This window comes from Eumetopias jubatus, unplaced genomic scaffold (assembly GCF_037043125.1).
Source record: "Eumetopias jubatus isolate StellerSeaLion01/CBP00866 unplaced genomic scaffold, mEumJub1_p1.0 scaffold_7, whole genome shotgun sequence".
Lineage (NCBI taxonomy): Eukaryota > Metazoa > Chordata > Mammalia > Carnivora > Otariidae > Eumetopias > Eumetopias jubatus.
Genome location: NW_028274813.1, coordinates 59,464,851 through 59,481,990, shown reverse-complemented (window position 1 = coordinate 59,481,990; position 17,140 = coordinate 59,464,851). Strand labels below are relative to the sequence as shown.

Sequence of the window (17,140 nt, the reverse complement as noted above, 5' to 3'; positions counted from 1 at the left end):
AGTGCTGCACAAATCTAGATGAGACCATTTGTATTACGATCTATGTAAACGATGCTCTCTGGAGATGCGCAGTGCTAAAGAGCTCAGCTCTGCCCGTTTGCTTTTTCCTTGATCCCATTTTCTTTCCTTTTCTTCCACTATGCTACTGACATAACTACTATCCTGAAGTTGATGATTATCATTGCCATGCTTGTTTTAATATTTTTACTAATTGTGTTTGTCCATAAATGATAGGTAGAGTTGTTTTGCCTTGGACCTTGCAATTTTTGCTGTAATTTTATTCTTGAAATGTGTCCAGCTAATTCATTTTAAATGTTGTATTGTATTCCATTTTGAATGTTTAGTAATTTTTTAATTCTTGCTCCTGTTATTGGACAGCTAGGTTATTTCTAAGTTTTTGCTGTTATATAATGCTGCAGTAAGCGTTTTTTATACATGTTTCCTTGTGCACATGTGCAAGAATTTCTCTAGGCTGCATACTAAATAGGAGATTTGCCAGGTTATAGGCAAATCTTTAACTGTAATAAATATTGTCAACTTACTCAATGGCTGTAGAAATATATACACCTATCTGCAGTGTATGTGAGAGTTTCCTTTATTTCACAAGCTCACAGTATTTGTAATTATTTGACCTTTTAATTTGTGTTTTTATGGGTATGAAATGTATTTCAATTTTGTAGTAGCTTTTAAAAATGTTTTTTCAAGGATTAATTGATACTAATTTAATTTAGTAAAATAACAAAATTGTTTTTCTTATTGCTAAAAGTATGCATTTTTAAATTTTCTCTACTTAATTATGGATTATATATTTTGGTAGCTCTGGTTGAAGAAGTGTATTTTGCACAGAAGGAACGTGATGAAGCTATTATGTCTCGACTGCGGTTAGCCAATGAGGAGAGAGATGAAGCAATTGCACGAGCCAAGCATATGGAAATGTCTCTAAAAGTGTATGTATACATTTAAAACTATATGTGACTTTTGGAGCATTTATAAAGTGCATGCATTATGTGGTAATTACATATTAAGAAGAGTTACTGATTGTTATATGGTTCACCAGTAAATTTCGTATTCCCACAGTCATGCTGTGGTAGTTGGCATGTCAGGGATAACAGTCAAAAAAAGGGGGGGTGAGGGGGAATACACAGCACTCTCTGTACAATTACTCTCTCTACTTCTTGATAGCCTACTGTTGGTATACTTACTCTACCTTCCTTTGTGATGCCTCTTTTCTTCCCTCTTTTAGTATCACTTTCTTGATTTATTTAAACTATGTAGGTTCTTTCACTGCTCTCTGCTTAATATGCTCATTCCTATTCATCACTACTTTTTACTTTTATTAGGTGTAGCATAAAATATAATGACACTTGAAATAGGGTAGAGCCTGAGAATCTACATTTTTAACAAGCAACCTAGGTGATTCTGATATAGGTAAATAATGGACCATGCTTAGATAAATAATGCTCTAGAAATTCTCCAATTTTAATGTGATCACTTGGGAAATCTTTTTAAAATGCTCATTCTCATTCAATAAGTATGGAGTGGAGCTAAAGATTCTGTTTTTCTTCAAGTTCCCTGATAATGTAAATGATGCTAGTCTAAGGAGTCAGATTTAGGTAAAGGCTCTAGAGCATCTAGAAATATACTACTTGTAAGATAGGTACAGTGTAGTAATGTAATATTTTATGATGATCCATCAATATACTTATTGAGTGTTTGCTCTGCCCGACATTGTGCTAGGCTCCATGGGGGATTACAGTAAAATACTAATTAAAACATTGTTCATTAGGGAGACAAAAAGTCATTAAATAATTAACATGACAGTGTTCAAGTTGTGATTAGGTAATGTGGTTTGTTTTTTGTTTAGATTAATGGCTTCATTTTTTTTTGAAGACTGATACTCATTATAAGGTGTTAAACTCATTGAATAATAGAAATTAAAAAAAAATTTACCTGAATTCCCCAGTGCTTACTCCCAAATAACTATCTTTATCAATAGAGAAACATTATTCCAAACATTTTCTTTGCTTATATAGTTAAATACTATTATCTACAAGAATGGATGGTTGATGGTTGGTGGTTGAGTGGATGTATACATAGAATTAATTTGATAAAAATCAAATAATTCTCTACATACTGTTTTATTTAAGAGGCAATATAATGCAGAGGCTAACAGCACAGAATCCAGATCCGGACATCTGTGGTTGAATCTTCACTGTGTTGCTTCCTGGCTGTACAGCCATGGACAAATTACTGAGACTCTCTGGGTCTCAGTTTTTTGCTTACAACATGGGTAAATAGTGCCTACTTTGTATAAGTGGTTATGAGGACTAAATGATTTAATAAATATTGAAAAGTACCTGGTTCATAGCTGGTGCTGTGTGTTATTTGAATTTGGGAGTAATAATCAATTGAAGTGAAACTAAAGAAATTTTTGAACCTCATGCAAAGTCTACTTCCTACAGTAAGATATATTAATTCCCCAAAGATCCTTCAAATTTTAAGAAAAGAGACTGAAAAACATTAAAGTTTTGGAATCATCAATTCTTTCCAGTTTTTTGAAATTTGTGGTGTTTCGGTTAAACAGTATCATTTGACTTTCAGCTATGGAGTAAGTTTTAAACTCCTTTTTTTCTTTATAAATTCTAGTTATAAAATCTTTGTAAAAATTGTATTAGATTCTATAGCCAAAATGTCCCCCTCTTGTTTAATTTTGATTTTTAAAAGGATTAAATAATCATTATCTGCAACTTTTTTCATACATGACATTTTTATACCTGATTTCTTTATTTTGGGAAATCCCTGGATAACCGAATGTCATTTTCCGTTTTTTGAGGAAGGGCTAATAAATACTTTATTCTCAGATTTAGCATGCTTCAGACTGGCTTTGTGTTATTCTTATATTCAAATTGCTTATGAATAAAATTATTGAGTTAAGTATTTTTTTATTCTAAACATTATTAAAATGTTACTCTATTTTTTGACATTGAGTTTGGCTAAAAAGAAGTCAGGTTACAGGTTTTTTTCCCTTACTTAAATGTGACTTGTTTTGGTTTTTTTTTTCTGCCTGAAGGAGTCTTTGTTCTTAGAAGAACTTAATCATAGTATTTGTTTTGATTCTTCTTTAAAAACATATTTGGAACCCACAGCATGCCACTCTAAGGACTTTTTGATTCTTGTTTTAGTTCATGGAAATTTTAGATTTGTGAATTTTGTATCCTATTTGTTAGGCTGTTTTAGAGACTCTGGTTATTCTTATTATTGGGGCACTTTTATCTTTCTGTATTATCTGTTTAATAATTATTTGAATCCCTCTCTTTTTCTCTGCATTCACTGTGATCATCTCAAGCCTTTTCTTTATATTAGTAATTCCAATTGTTTGGTGTCTTGCAGTGGACCATGGGCTCACTCTACCTATTCTTGTGTATATCCAGATTCCATGGAGTATTACTTTTGGGCTTTTATTTGTTCCATCAGTATAGTGGAAAATGGCCTGCTCTGGTGCCTCTTCCTTCCTTTGTAAAGATTCTTCTGTAACACAGGCTTCTTCTGTTCAGGAAGGATTTTACTTTTCTCTGGGCTATCTATACAATTCATTAGTTTCTCAGGTTATTTCCAAGCTGTGTGGTGTTAGTGAAAAATTCTCAGGATTTGGTGAGCTCACTGTCTTTTCTTCATACCTGTTTTTATGTGTAAAAGGAGAAGTTCGGTGAACCTGGCCCAAACCATTGTATGTCTACCCTACTTTTAAAAATTACTATGTGATGTCCTCCTACTTCCTTTACCGTTTGACTAATTTTTTATCTTCGCTCATGTGGCAGATTTCTGTGTTCAGATTTCACTCCACTGTCTTTCCTTGGACTTCCTTTTTCCCCCCAATAAACTTCTTATTTTAGAATACTTTTAGATTTACAGAAAGTTTGCAAGGATAGTACAGGGAATTTCCATATAACCACCTTCCAGTTTTCGTTTTTCTTAATGGCTTACGTTAATTATGTCACGTATGGCATGGGGGAGAAAGCAACATTGGTATATAATTATTAACTAAACTCCACACTTTCTTTAGATTTCACTAATTTTTCTCATGTCCTTTTTATGTTCCAAGATCCCATCCAGGATCCCATATTAATTTAGTTGCTATGTCTCCTTTGCCTACTCTAGTCATACTTTCTCAGACTTCTCTTGTTTTTGATGACTTTGACAGTTTTCAGGAGTATTCGTCAGGCATTTGATAGAATGTTATTCGATTTTTTTTTTTTTAATTTTTCTCATGGTTAGACTGAGGTATTGGTTTTGGGGGGACGAGTCCAGGACTGAAGTGCCATTCTCATCATATTATTCAACATTATGCTATCAACATGACTTAACACCAGTGATGTTAATCTTGGTCACCTAGCCAGGGTAGTGCTTACCATGTTTCTCCACTGTAAAGTTACTTACCAACATTCCCCTTTCATATTCTTTGAAGCAGGTTACTTAAGTGCAGCCCATACTCAGAAGTGGGGATAAGGGGTGTGGGCTGAGAGGTTGATTGAGCTCTACTTGCCTTACAGAAAATATCTACATAAATTATTTCTAATTCTTCAGTACAGGAGATTTGTCTCCTCTCCCTCATTTATTTATTTGTTTGTTTGTTTATGTTAGTATAGACTCATTGAAACTCATTTAATACTTTGGGTTATAATCTAATACTGTGTTATTTATTGTGTTGCTTGAAGTGTTCCAGCTTGGCCATTGGAAGCTCTTTCAGTTGGCCTCCATATCCCTTTGACATGTCCCCATCCTTTTGATTTTTAAACAGTTTTCTTACTTTTCTGCACCACAGGATGCCCCTGGGTCATGTCTTGTAGGGATGTGTAGGGATGTATAGGGATCTGCCTCACTCGTAGAATCAGTCATTTCTCAAAGGGCCATGATTCCTTTTATTGGAAAACGGTACTAGAAACCAAGATCTGCATTCTGAGTGTGCTCATTGTTACTTGGTGTGGCTACTTTTAGGCCCAATCAACAGAAAGAGCTAGGAAGTATATGTATGTATACTAACTGACATACATACACATATATGAAATTATTTATGTATGTATCTATCTGTATCTTTATTAAGCTAAATCTGAATTCATACTTATTTCTCTGATTCTAATCCAACGCCACATAGTTCATTCTGGCTTTCTCCTTTTTCTTAATGTGTAATTTCTTCTCCAACAGTAGGAAACCTGGTTTCCATCCCCTACCATCCATCATTTCCTTATTTCTTCTACCCCAGTATACCTTATAACTCTTTCCAGAATCATTAACGGATACCCCCATGAGAAACAACTTTACCTACTAGAGTACACTGTTCATGTATAGTTCCTTTAGTCTTTAATGTTACGGTTTCCAAAGTACCACTTTCCAAAGTTACTTAGAATGGCTCTTCTTTTTTCCCTCTACCTCCTTAAGTGAAGTTATGTAACATAGTTAGGCTCTTTTTCATAGTCTTCATACTATTCTAGGATCCTCTCACCTCCTGGTGATTCTTTTCTTTTTTCTAATTTTTGGCGATTTTGAATAAAGTTGCTATAATCATTTGCATACAGGTTTTGTGTGGACATATGCTTTCAAATCAGTTGGCTAAACCTAGTAACATAATTCCTGGGGCCATATGTTTAATCTGTGTTAACTTTAGAGGAAACTGCTGAAGTCACTTCCTGAGTTGGCTGTACTACACCATTTTGTATTCCCATCAGCAGTGAATGTTTTTTGTTCTCTTAATGATGTGTTTAGCAGAACATAACTTTTAAATATTGATGAAATGGAATTTATTGATTTTTTTTTTCTTTCATGGATTGTACTTTGATATTGAATCTAAAACTCATTGCCATATATAAGGTCACACAGGTTTTTTGAAATCCTTTCTTTTCTTCTGAAGTTATAAATTTCACGTTTGACATTTAGATCTGTGATTTATTTTGAGTTAATTTTTGTGTAAGGTAGGCGGTACTTATGGGGTTGTTTAGTTTTTTTGTTTTTGGCATATGGGCATTTATTTATTCCAGTACCACTTGTTGAAAAGGCCATCATTTATTAAATTTAATTGGCACCTTTGTCAAAACTCAGTTGACTATATTAGTGTGGATTAATTTCTGCACTTTATTTTCTGTTCCATTGATCTGTGCATCTATCCCTTTGCCAATACCACATAGTATTGATTATTGAATCTTTATAGTGTCTGAAATCCAATAATGTTAGCCTTCTAATTTTGCTCTTTTATTACAGAATTGTTTTGGCTATTCTGGTACCTTTGCTTTTCCATATGCCTTTTAAAATCAGTTTGTTTATATCTACAAAAATATTTGCTGGGGCCAAATGTTTATTTATTTATTTATTTTTAAAGATTTTGTTTATTTGACACAGAGAGAGAGTACAAGCAGGGGGAGTGGCGGGCAGAGGGAGGGGGAACCTGTTGTGGGGCTTGATCCAAGGACCCTGGGATCATGACCTGAGCCAAAGGCAGATGCTTAACAGACTGAGCCACCCAGGCGCCCCTGGCCAAATATTTTTAAACATAACTTTTCAAAGTAGATGCCTTTTTTATTTCAGTAATACTTGCATTATAACTTTACAACTCTTCTTTGGGGATTTGCAAGTAATATTACATTTAGTTTATCAGCTGCTGCACAGTGCTATATTTACATGTAATTCATGACTAAATTTTGTTACCTAGGTTGATTACCAATTTTATTCATGAAATTTCCTTCTAAATAGATTTTATTTCTTTTCAGAAATCAAAATCACACCCCAAAGATAACAAATCAGCTTTTTATACAATGTCACTACTCCCCAAGGTAGATGATGTTTGTACTTTATAGGTGAGAAAACAGAGTGGTTGACTGCTTGCCCAAAGAGTCAAAGTCAGTTACACATTGTAGGACTTATCTATCTCAGACTTACATAGGCAACTCAAACTTACCATATCCCAAATGGAATTTTTTAGTTCATTTTAAAACCTTATTCTCCCTTGATCCCTTGTCCCAGTCAGTGGCACAACCATCTGCCCACATATCCAAATCAAAACTTCTTCCTCAGAGCCTCTACTAATTTGGTCTCTTAGTTTTGTTCATTCTCTCTTTAATTGATGGCTCTAAATTGAGCCTCTCTTTCCCTCTATTTTTTTTTTACCTTCCATTGTCTACTTTAATTTGTACATACACTTGTTCCAGTTTTTATTACAGTATATTAAAATTAGAGTTCCTTGAGGCAGACCCTTTTTCATTTGTTCTTTGTAGCATTTGTATTAATGGAGAAATGGGAAAGGGAGAAAAGAAAAACACTCAATCCCAAGCCTTTTCTTTTAGTTATTTAGTCCATTCAATAAATATTTATTGAATATGTTCTGTATGTCAGGTTACTCAGAACACAGCATTATGGCTCCAGTTTAGTTGAGGAGATAGACATTAAATAACTACATAAATACTTAAAATAATATTAATTGATATTAATTGTTGGTTCTTAGGAACAGTTTGTAGTCCGCTCCTACAGTTTTATAGTCCAGTGGTGCAGATTGGGGAGATCAGGAAAAATCATACATAAGAGGGAAAAACAACAACTTTAAAATAATAATATGGCAGCATAGTTTTAAATGTTACTGTGGATGCTCCTTTCTACTCAGTTGACATCTATAGGTTCTGAACTTTCAACAGGGCATTTTAGATGAATTCCTTATTAAGGTAGAACCAATTTATAATTGAGCTTTGCTTGACTGAAAGGCATATTTGGAGGCACTGAGTTACAGGTTGAAATAATACACATTATTTCACATCTCTTTTTCATTCCTTATTTCTTGCTTCCTGTAATCTTCAAATTCCTTCTGTCATTTTCTTTTCATCTTTGCCAGTTCTGATCTCCTGTCTTTTGGTGATGTCTGTTTTGTCTTACCTTCTGCCTTCCCCTACCCCTTGAAAATCTTCAATTCTTTTTTTTTTTCACTTTTATCCAAAACTAGAAAAAAAGTAAAAAGGATTCAAGTTAAAATGACTAAAATTTACTTACTAATATAGACACATTTGTGTATGTATATTCCAACTTTTGAGATCATGATATTCAGTCTCTTCAGTTTTTCTCTTTAACATATTAAGGTGGCACTGTGTAAAAATGAAAGAGAATAAAAATTAACAATTCAGAGTTTTTTGATTAGATGATCACTAGTTCCTTTTATCATTTGAGGTCAAAGTTTAGCTGCTTCCCATTGAACAAGGTGAATGACTATAGGTTGAGAAAGGAAAGACATGATATTGACTGATCTAGGGATAAATCAAGAAATGTGACATTTCATGCATGGGTCTTTGCACTTAGAGTGCCAGGGGTGTCAGTCAGAATATGCATGGTATAGGAAATCAATTGAAACTTGAGCCCATGGACATTTACTTCAGCAAAATTCTTACTAATTATCATGACTATGTCTGGGTAGACTGTTATAGGCATAATTTAGTTTCCAAAAGGTTGAGATTCTTTTGTATAATTGTAAATCTCCTCTTAGTGATATATAACTTATAGTTTGTCAGCTGTATTTCATATAACATCAACTATTACTTTAAGTCTTTATTAAACCAGTAAAGCCTTATGTGTTATACATGCTGCTAGTAAACCTTAAACCTCTAACAAGTCATTTTATGTAGAAAATAGAAAGCCTGGTAAACTGTTTCAAATTGTCTCCTTTTTTCTGAAAGTAGGTTGCTTGTCTAATTTTTGTGTTTTCTGAAGTAATACAGTAAGTGATGTACCTTATAAGACTGGATTTTATTTTCTGTAATCCACTTTTTTGGGTGATTAGTCTTTGGCTGTTGAATGATCCAACTCCGAAAAATATCTCACAGTTAGCACTTAGAGTGTTTCAGCGTCAGAGATCTGGTCTCATTTTTCAGTGCTCTACATCAGGGATGTGCAAAGTGAAGACCTATGGTGCACATCCATCCTTCCAGTTGTTTTTGTGAATAAAGTTTTATTGTAGCACAGCCACACCTGTTCATTTACGTATTATCTTTGGATGCTTTTGTACTACAAAGGCAGCATTTAGTAGCTGCAACAGAGAACATACAGCAAAATCTAAAATACAATATGACTCTTTACAGAAAGCTTGCTGATCTCTGCTGTAAATCATCTAGTTGAGACTAAATTATGATGTAGTTAAGCTTTGATATCTATGACAAGTACTTCCTGAAACTTTTAAAGAAATACAAATAGAGAAATATAAATATTGGCCTTTTCTCTTTCCAGACTCTTATTTATATTGAAAGTTACTTGTTTGCATGTAATTTTTCAAATCTCAGATTAACCATTTGCTCATTTTCATTTAAGTTTTAGTTTTCTCTTAATGACCATTTATCACTGTACTTACAAAGGATAACCATAGAGCAAAATTGAGATCAATTATAAAGGATAGGGGCGCCTGGGTGGCTCAGTCTGTTAAGCCTCTGCCTTCGGCTCAGGTCATGATCCCAGGGTTGTGGGATCGAGTCCCGCATCCAGCTCTCTGCTCAGCAGGGAGTCTGCTTCTCCCTCTCCCCCTGCTTGTGCTCTCTCTCTGTCAAATAAATAAATAAAATCTTTAAAAAAATCATAAAGGATAATAATAAAGTAAAATTAAGATCTAAATAAATGCGAAGTGGTTGACTTAAACCTCATGCCCTACATGTCAGACCTGGCACACCTACCAAAACATGTTTCAAATTCACTCATCAGCAAAATGATAAATCACTATACATTTTGTACTTCTGAGGGCAATCATATACGTTATTTGTATCTGTAATGCTAAATTCATGTGGAAAGGATTTAGTATAACCTTTGATAAGAAAATTTTATTTTAATTTTTAAAAAAATTTTAGTTGTTAGCAGAGAATTTTAATATTAGACTAAATACAACTATCTTAACCATATCCTCTTGAAAGATATTAATTTAAAACATTCAGACTCTTCATTTCTCTCTCCTTAAAGTAATAATTCTTCTTCACCTTGCAATGCCTGAAAAAAGCTTATAGGTATTACATAGAAATTGCATACACTCTTTGTTGTGTTGATCATTTTGAATGTACAAATTAGGTATCCTCCCTACACTGTTATTTTCTTCCCAATCATATATGTAGTTCTTTGGAACAAAAGAAGGAGATTTATAACCTTGAGAGCTAAACTTTGTTTTTTTTTTTTTTTTTTTGCAAGAGTTTCCAATAATCTACTAATCTGAATGTTTAGTTTTTATGTATCTTTTCATTTTAAATTACTGAGTTTAATTAATTACTAAATTTATAAGAGTTTAAGTTGAGTCTTCTTTGGAAACTGCTGAAATTAGCTTTTTGTCTGATTTCATCTAAAAAGAACAACATTAAGGTAAATATTTCTCACTACATATGGCTTCCTTAAAAATGACATTTAGACAACCGGTAACTGATGTTTAAATGCTAGTGATGTTTTTCAAATACTCTTACGTGAGCATCAATAAGTGTAAGAATTTTGTTATCTTATACTTTTCACTATGTTTTTTAATTGATTAAAAAGAAATGATCATCTTCAGAGTTTTTGTAGAACAAGTTTTTATGAAGCAGGAAATTTGAAAACTGTTGATTTATTTTGGGAGAAATGTGAAATGTGAATCCAAGTAGACATTACTAGTTTGAGATATATTAAGTATATATAATTCAAGATTGCTATGCCACCCTGTAAATTTATACCATTTAAGTATGTGTAGAAACAGTTTTTGATAGGGGCACCTGGGTGGTTCAAGTTGTTTAGCATCTGCCTTCAGCTCAGGTCATGATCCCAGGGTCCTGGGACCAAGCGTTCACCCCCCCCCACCCCCCGCCACATGGGGCTCCCTGCTCAGCGGGGAGCCTGCTTCTGCCTCTCCCTTTGCCATTCACCCTGCTTGTGCTCTCTCTCACACTCTCTCTCAAATAAATTCTTAAAAAAAAAAAAAAAGGAATTTTTTATATATGTTTATTTTTTTCCGGTTAAAAATTCAATGTTCTAAATTTCTCTTCATGAATGTAGCAGTTTCATTGAACTGTGGAGTTTGGAACAATTTTGTAATAAATTTATTAAGTTTCTCTATATCTTTTTCAAGTATCCTTTTCTTTTTGTGGTAAATATTATTGGAGGAGCCCAGAAATGGGGGGGGGATGGAGAATATGAGAAAACAGGAACTTATATATCTAAACATTTTAGTACAATTTCAAAATAATGGAGCCATTTCTAAAATCTGCATCATTTTACTAATACCCATTACAGATTTTCATTTAATTTACCCAATTTAATGCTTACCTAAATTACATTATAGACATTTTCTAAGATATGTCATTTAGCACTTCTTTACCTTTCCTGCATTTGTTCAATTCACCAACATCAAAAAACATTTCAGTAAGCACAGTGACTCTTTCAAGATAAAATACATTTATGAGAGGAACCAATTTACTTCCTTAGTCTTTAAATTGAATAATTCTATGTATGTAATGAAAGAGAAAATAACATTAGTCATTAAATACGTGGTCCAGTTTTGGTCAGCCTTTCTGTATGGTGTATTTGTTTTAACAAATAGATAGCAGCAGGAGAGTTTCAGTTCAAATTTAGTGGTCATTATTTGTCTTTGCTTTTGAGGGAATATAGTTAAACTTTGCAATAAAATACTTGCCTTGTTTTATTTGTGATGAAGTCCAAAAAACCAGAGGAAATACAGTTTTTGGTAAGAATTGAAAGTCCAGGAATAAATATAATGATGAGAAGTAGTGCTTCTATCACTAGGGAACTTTCCTCATCTAAGCACATATGAACAATTGATCCTTGTAGTCATATATAGCAGTAAACATTAATAACTTAACAGTCTGAAGTCAGTGCAGAAGATATGGAGCATTATTGAAAGATGGAGTCGAGCAGGTGGCACTTTAATATGTTCAGTGTCATGGTTGACTCTAAAGACTAGTCGAATGAAATTACTTGAGGTTCTAAAGATTTAAAAAGCGAACTCATTTTGCTGCACTAAGGAAATGCTACTGATCAGGCTTTCTGTGTCCCTTTTTTCTAGGCTAGAAAATATTAACCCTGAAGAAAATGACATGGTAAGCCATTCTCTGAGGAGATTTCTTGATGTCAGTCTTATATCTTAGAGGCTTAAGTTCAATTGAGTGGGTTTCAAGAACTAAGATGTGGGAAAAAGAAGAATTGACACACTAATAATGTACATCTTTGCTGCAATATGAAAATTCAATAACTTCACTCAGTCAATTTACAATTCACATGTGCCTATTAATTAAAACCCTATATTAAATAAAATATATTAAAACTTCATGTCTGACTAACATATAATGGTGTTGGTAGACATTACAGGAATTACTGAACAGAATAAACAATGCAGACACAGGAATAGCTATTCAGAAGAATGGAGCTGTAATTGTGGATAGAATCTACAAGACCAAGGAATGTAAAAAGAGAATAACTGCAGAAGAAATGAATGCAGTGATAGAAGAGCGGGATGCTGCTTTGTCTCAGGTAACTGCATGTATCTGTAAAAGCATTTTCCCTCATTTCTTTACTGTTAAAAAATGACTTTTCCCCACATAATCTTAATTCAAATTAGTTTTTAGCATATGATTAATACCACGATGATTAGATATATTAAAATAGTTAGACCATTGTTAGACCATTCTTCAAATACATGCATCCTCATTTCTTAATAAAACTGTTACATTGTTATAAAAATTTAGTTATATTCAAAAAAAAGAATTTAGTTATATTCTTTAAAGTAATCACTTTTATATGAGACTTCTTACTTGAGTCGCAGTTTTGTGAGGGCTGAGATTATGTCTTTATTACTGTTTTATTCCCAGTGCCTAATTCAGTGCCTTTTAGTAAACATTGATAAATGAATCAAATTATTAGTGTATTCTTTTCTGAACATTACTTACACCTTCCTGCTCTAACTGAAACCTGATTACCTCCCTGAGGATACTGCTTCCACTGCAGTCCTCTCAAGTAGTGATTGGATTCCCTCCCACAGCAGTTATACCAGTGGGCTTAGAGGCTTGTTCTGCATTAGTGTTTTTACATCATTGGTCCTTTTTCCTCTCCAAACACCTCTAGCTTTGAAGCTCACGCATCAGATTGTACCACCCAGCAGGCACTCCCGTTACAGTCCTGTGCACACTCCAGTGTTGCTTCCCTCACTTCTTGAAGATCTTAGGATGCATTTCATTGTCTCTTTCTTCAGCCCACACTTGTGGTTTTGAATTATGAAAAACAATTCTTGGTGATTTAAATATCTATACAGATGATTCTTTCATTGTTCTGACCTCTCATCTTCTTGAATTTCTCTCCTCTCATCATCATGTGTTCTGCTCTACTTCTGCCATCCGCCCTATGGTCATACCCTATTTCTGACCAGCACTTACTATCTTTCCAACTCACTTAACTCCAGAGCTTTGAGTAGCAAATTTTAGCTCCACCGGCACCTATTTCTATTGATTGTACCGCTTATTTTCCTATTCCCTCAATTCTCTCCTGTTCCCACTTCCCTCTTTACCTCACTTAGGTTCCAGGGCTCACCTAATTATTACCGATTTGCATATAATGTAACCTCAGTTCTCTTGGCCCTTTGTCCTACTCACCAAGCAAAACCTAAGCCTTATATATTTAACTTTCTGCCTGATCTGCACCTTCATAGTTTTATATGGCAGAAGACTATCACACAGATTTGCCATTTAACCTTTAAATTCATGACCATTGTCTTCAGGTAGGCCCTTGGTGTTGCCTGGCATTTTTCTGGCCTTTTGTTAGTCCATTAAACTGTCTCCTGTAAAGGACTATTTTATCTCCCTTCTTGCTCCTTAGATATCCAACCTCTCGTCTCCAATATAAAAAGCAACTTCTGCTTTTCCCCACCATTTCACTCACCAGCCTACCTGCATTTGTACTCATATACTCTGCCTTTTGTATTTTATTTCTTACCTAGTTCATGCCCTTGTTTAAGGACAGCGTATTTCTATACTAGTTCTTGTCTTTTCTTGCTTAAGGTTATCACTAATCAATTGCCCCTTTTCTCTCCTACTTCATAAAATGTTTCCTATTTGTTCATTTTTATCACACTCTAAAATGCTTTACTATCTCCCATGGAGGCTGGAGAGAAGTTTGCTAAGTCTTGGTCTCCTTGTGGCTCAGCCTGGTACTTTTCGTAAGGCTTCCCACACAGAGCTGATATTCAGTAGGACCCTACTCCTGGCAAAGCTTGTACTCTGGTGTTTATGTCCTCAACATTGTAAGAAAACTCCATTATGGAGTGGAAAACTCCATTATGCTTTTCAGAGGTTTTAGGGCTTAGCTTTTTAATTTCAAGCCCTGTACACGTTTGGGATTTATCAAATGATTTGAGATAGAAACAAGTCTCAAATCTCCAATTTTGTCACTTCAGCCTTGCACAGCTACCAAAAGCTTCAATGATTTCTCTGTCCTCCAACACAAGTCCTTTGTGCACTCAAAGCCTGGCTTCCCAGCCCCTTGCCCAGGCCTGGAATCTTTAAAACTCAGGGGGAAAAAAATGCCTGCAGATCTGCAAACCACCCTCTTCAGAATCTTAGCCACTCAACTCATTGTTGCAGCCACAGCCTGCTGACATCTTTAAACTGGATTTTTAAATTTAACCTGGCTTTTCTTGTTTTTGGCTGGAGCACTGTTTTGCCACAAATGATTTCATCCTATCTGGATGTGGATAACTGACATTTATCTTCAGGTTAGATTTGGAAAAAGTCCTAAAATGAGCAACCGTTTTTACCATTTTGTGTCCTACCAACAGTATGCAATCTTGAGTCATTCAATATATTATTGAAGAGATAGACAAAACAGATTTTAGTGCTTGGAAGCAATTACAGTGTGAACTCAAACATTTGATTTTTTTATCATTTATTTTCTTACGTTAACTAAAAATAAGTACATAGAGCGTAATTAAATATTGACTGCTACCCATTCCTTCTTTCTCTCTATCCTTTGCCTGCTGCCTCTCATGATGCATAAAGATAAAGAAATCAACATTTGGCAATATTTATTAACATGTCTTTATTTATAAATATATATTACCCATCATTGCAGTATATTTATTATTTATCTATTGCATGTCTTATGTTTTATGAAGAGTTGTTTATTTTAATTATTTTAATATGCATAGTTTTCAAACTCTCTGGCCTAAATAGTATTCATTTTAATGTTATAATCATTCTAAAAATGAACTTTTGAATTACTGTCTTATACTTCTGAATGGAAACTTTTTCCTTAATTTTTTAAAATAAACTTTTTATTTTGGCACAGTTTTAGATTTGCAGAAAGGTAGTGCAGTATGGAGTCCCCCTATACCTTTGACCCAGTTTTGGTTTGCCCTGCCTTTGCCATTGCTCCTGATTGTAGTAATTTTGTCAAAATTAAGAAACCCATAGCAGGAAGGGAAGAATGAAGGGGAGTTAAGTCGGAGGGGGAGACAAATCATGAGAGACGATGGACTCTGAAAAACAAACTGAGGGTTCTAGAGGGGAGGGGGTTTGGGGGATGCGTTAGCTTGGTGATGGGTATTAAAGAGGGCACATTTCTGCGTGGATCACTGGATGTTACGCACAAACAATGAATCATGGAACACTACATCAAAAATTAATGATGTAATGTATGGTGATTAACATAATAAAAAATTTAAAAAAAAACCCTCATTGGTAGATTACTGTTAACTCCAGACATTATTCAGATTTTTACCAATTTTCCATTAAAGTCCTCTTCAAGATTCAAACCAAGATTTGACCTTAATTTAGAGCTGCTATTTGGCATAAAATGTTTTCTAATTAAACTATATCTTCTGTGTACTGCTAGGGTTACCTTAGTCCCATTCTATGTAGCTATTAGAAATCTTTGGATTCAGTGACAATTTCTTGATTTTTATACATTTGCCAATTTACTTTGTTTTTCAAATCAAGATCATTTATTTACTTGAACTGGCCTTGTTAAAATCTTATCTTTTTCTGATAAATCCTAATACTCTTATTTATTCAAATTCTTCTCCCATAACTTTTCTGTCAAGCTGAGAACTGAGCATCTTAAAATCTTTTATAGGATGAATTAAAATTTTTATAATTAGCATTTGTTGGATTAAAGAATTGTCTTACCAACCAGTCTTTCATTCTTTCTTACCATTTTTGACACATTAATGCTCATATTGTTTATTTAAATTATAGAAATACTTGGTAATATGGGATAAAGCTAGAAACTTCCATTTCTTCACTAACTTTTCTGGGATCTTAAGTTTCATAGCACTCTAGAAGCTATCTAGTTAAACTACCCAGTAAATTGAGGAATCTTATCTATGACTAATTTTCAATTTAGTTAAATATTCATTTCTTCTTCATGTCTTGCTTTTGGTACTCACTTTGGCCTCAGAACATTTGACTGATAAATTATATTGCATCAAATATATTTGAATATCTACATGAGCAATAATGTCCTAATTCATTACAGCTAGTCTTCAAGGCACAATTGGAGCCAGGCTAAACACCAATAAGCAACAGAAGAATAGAACTGGCCAGGATTGGCAACTCATTAGCTTTGAGACCTGACCTTATTACAAGCTAGAGTAATTCAAATAATCATTTGTATTAGTTAGGGTTCTCCAGGAAAACGGAACCAATAAGATATATATATATAAATAGATTTACTATAAAGAATTGGCTCATGCAATTATGGAGGCTGAGGAGCTCAAGATCTTCAGTCAGTAAGCTAGATACCCAGGAGAACCAGTGGTGTAATACCAGTCCGAGTCTGAAGTCCTGAGAAACCAGAACTGATGATGTAAATTCTAGTCCAAGTCCAAGTCTGAAAGCAAGAAAAGACCAATATCCCAGTTTAAAGACAATCAGAGAGAAGGAATTCTTTCTTACTCAACCTTTTATTCTGTTCAGGATTGAATGTGGAGGCCCACTCAAATTTGGGAGGGCGGTTTGTTTTGTTCAGTCCACTGATTCAGATGTTAATCTTATCCAGAAACATCCTCACAGACACACCCAGAAGTAATGCTAATCAAATATCTGGACCCTAGTCAAGTTTTCATGTAAAATTAACAGTTAACACCATTCCTAGGGGTCCTAGCTAAATTAGGCTA

At 34.1% G+C, this 17,140-nt stretch overlaps 1 protein-coding gene across 2 annotated transcripts in view; it reads left to right on the top strand.

The window, feature by feature from the left end:
• Window positions 1-17,140, top strand: part of MIPOL1 (mirror-image polydactyly 1) — a 242,214-nt gene that overhangs the window by 20,130 nt on the left and 204,944 nt on the right. For both annotated transcript variants that reach the window (XM_028102338.2, XM_088025050.1), the window contains exons 4-6: window positions 818-947; window positions 12,044-12,077; window positions 12,337-12,507. In XM_028102338.2, coding sequence (XP_027958139.2) covers window positions 818-947; window positions 12,044-12,077; window positions 12,337-12,507 — 335 coding nt within the window. The remainder of the gene's footprint in view (window positions 1-817; window positions 948-12,043; window positions 12,078-12,336; window positions 12,508-17,140) is intronic.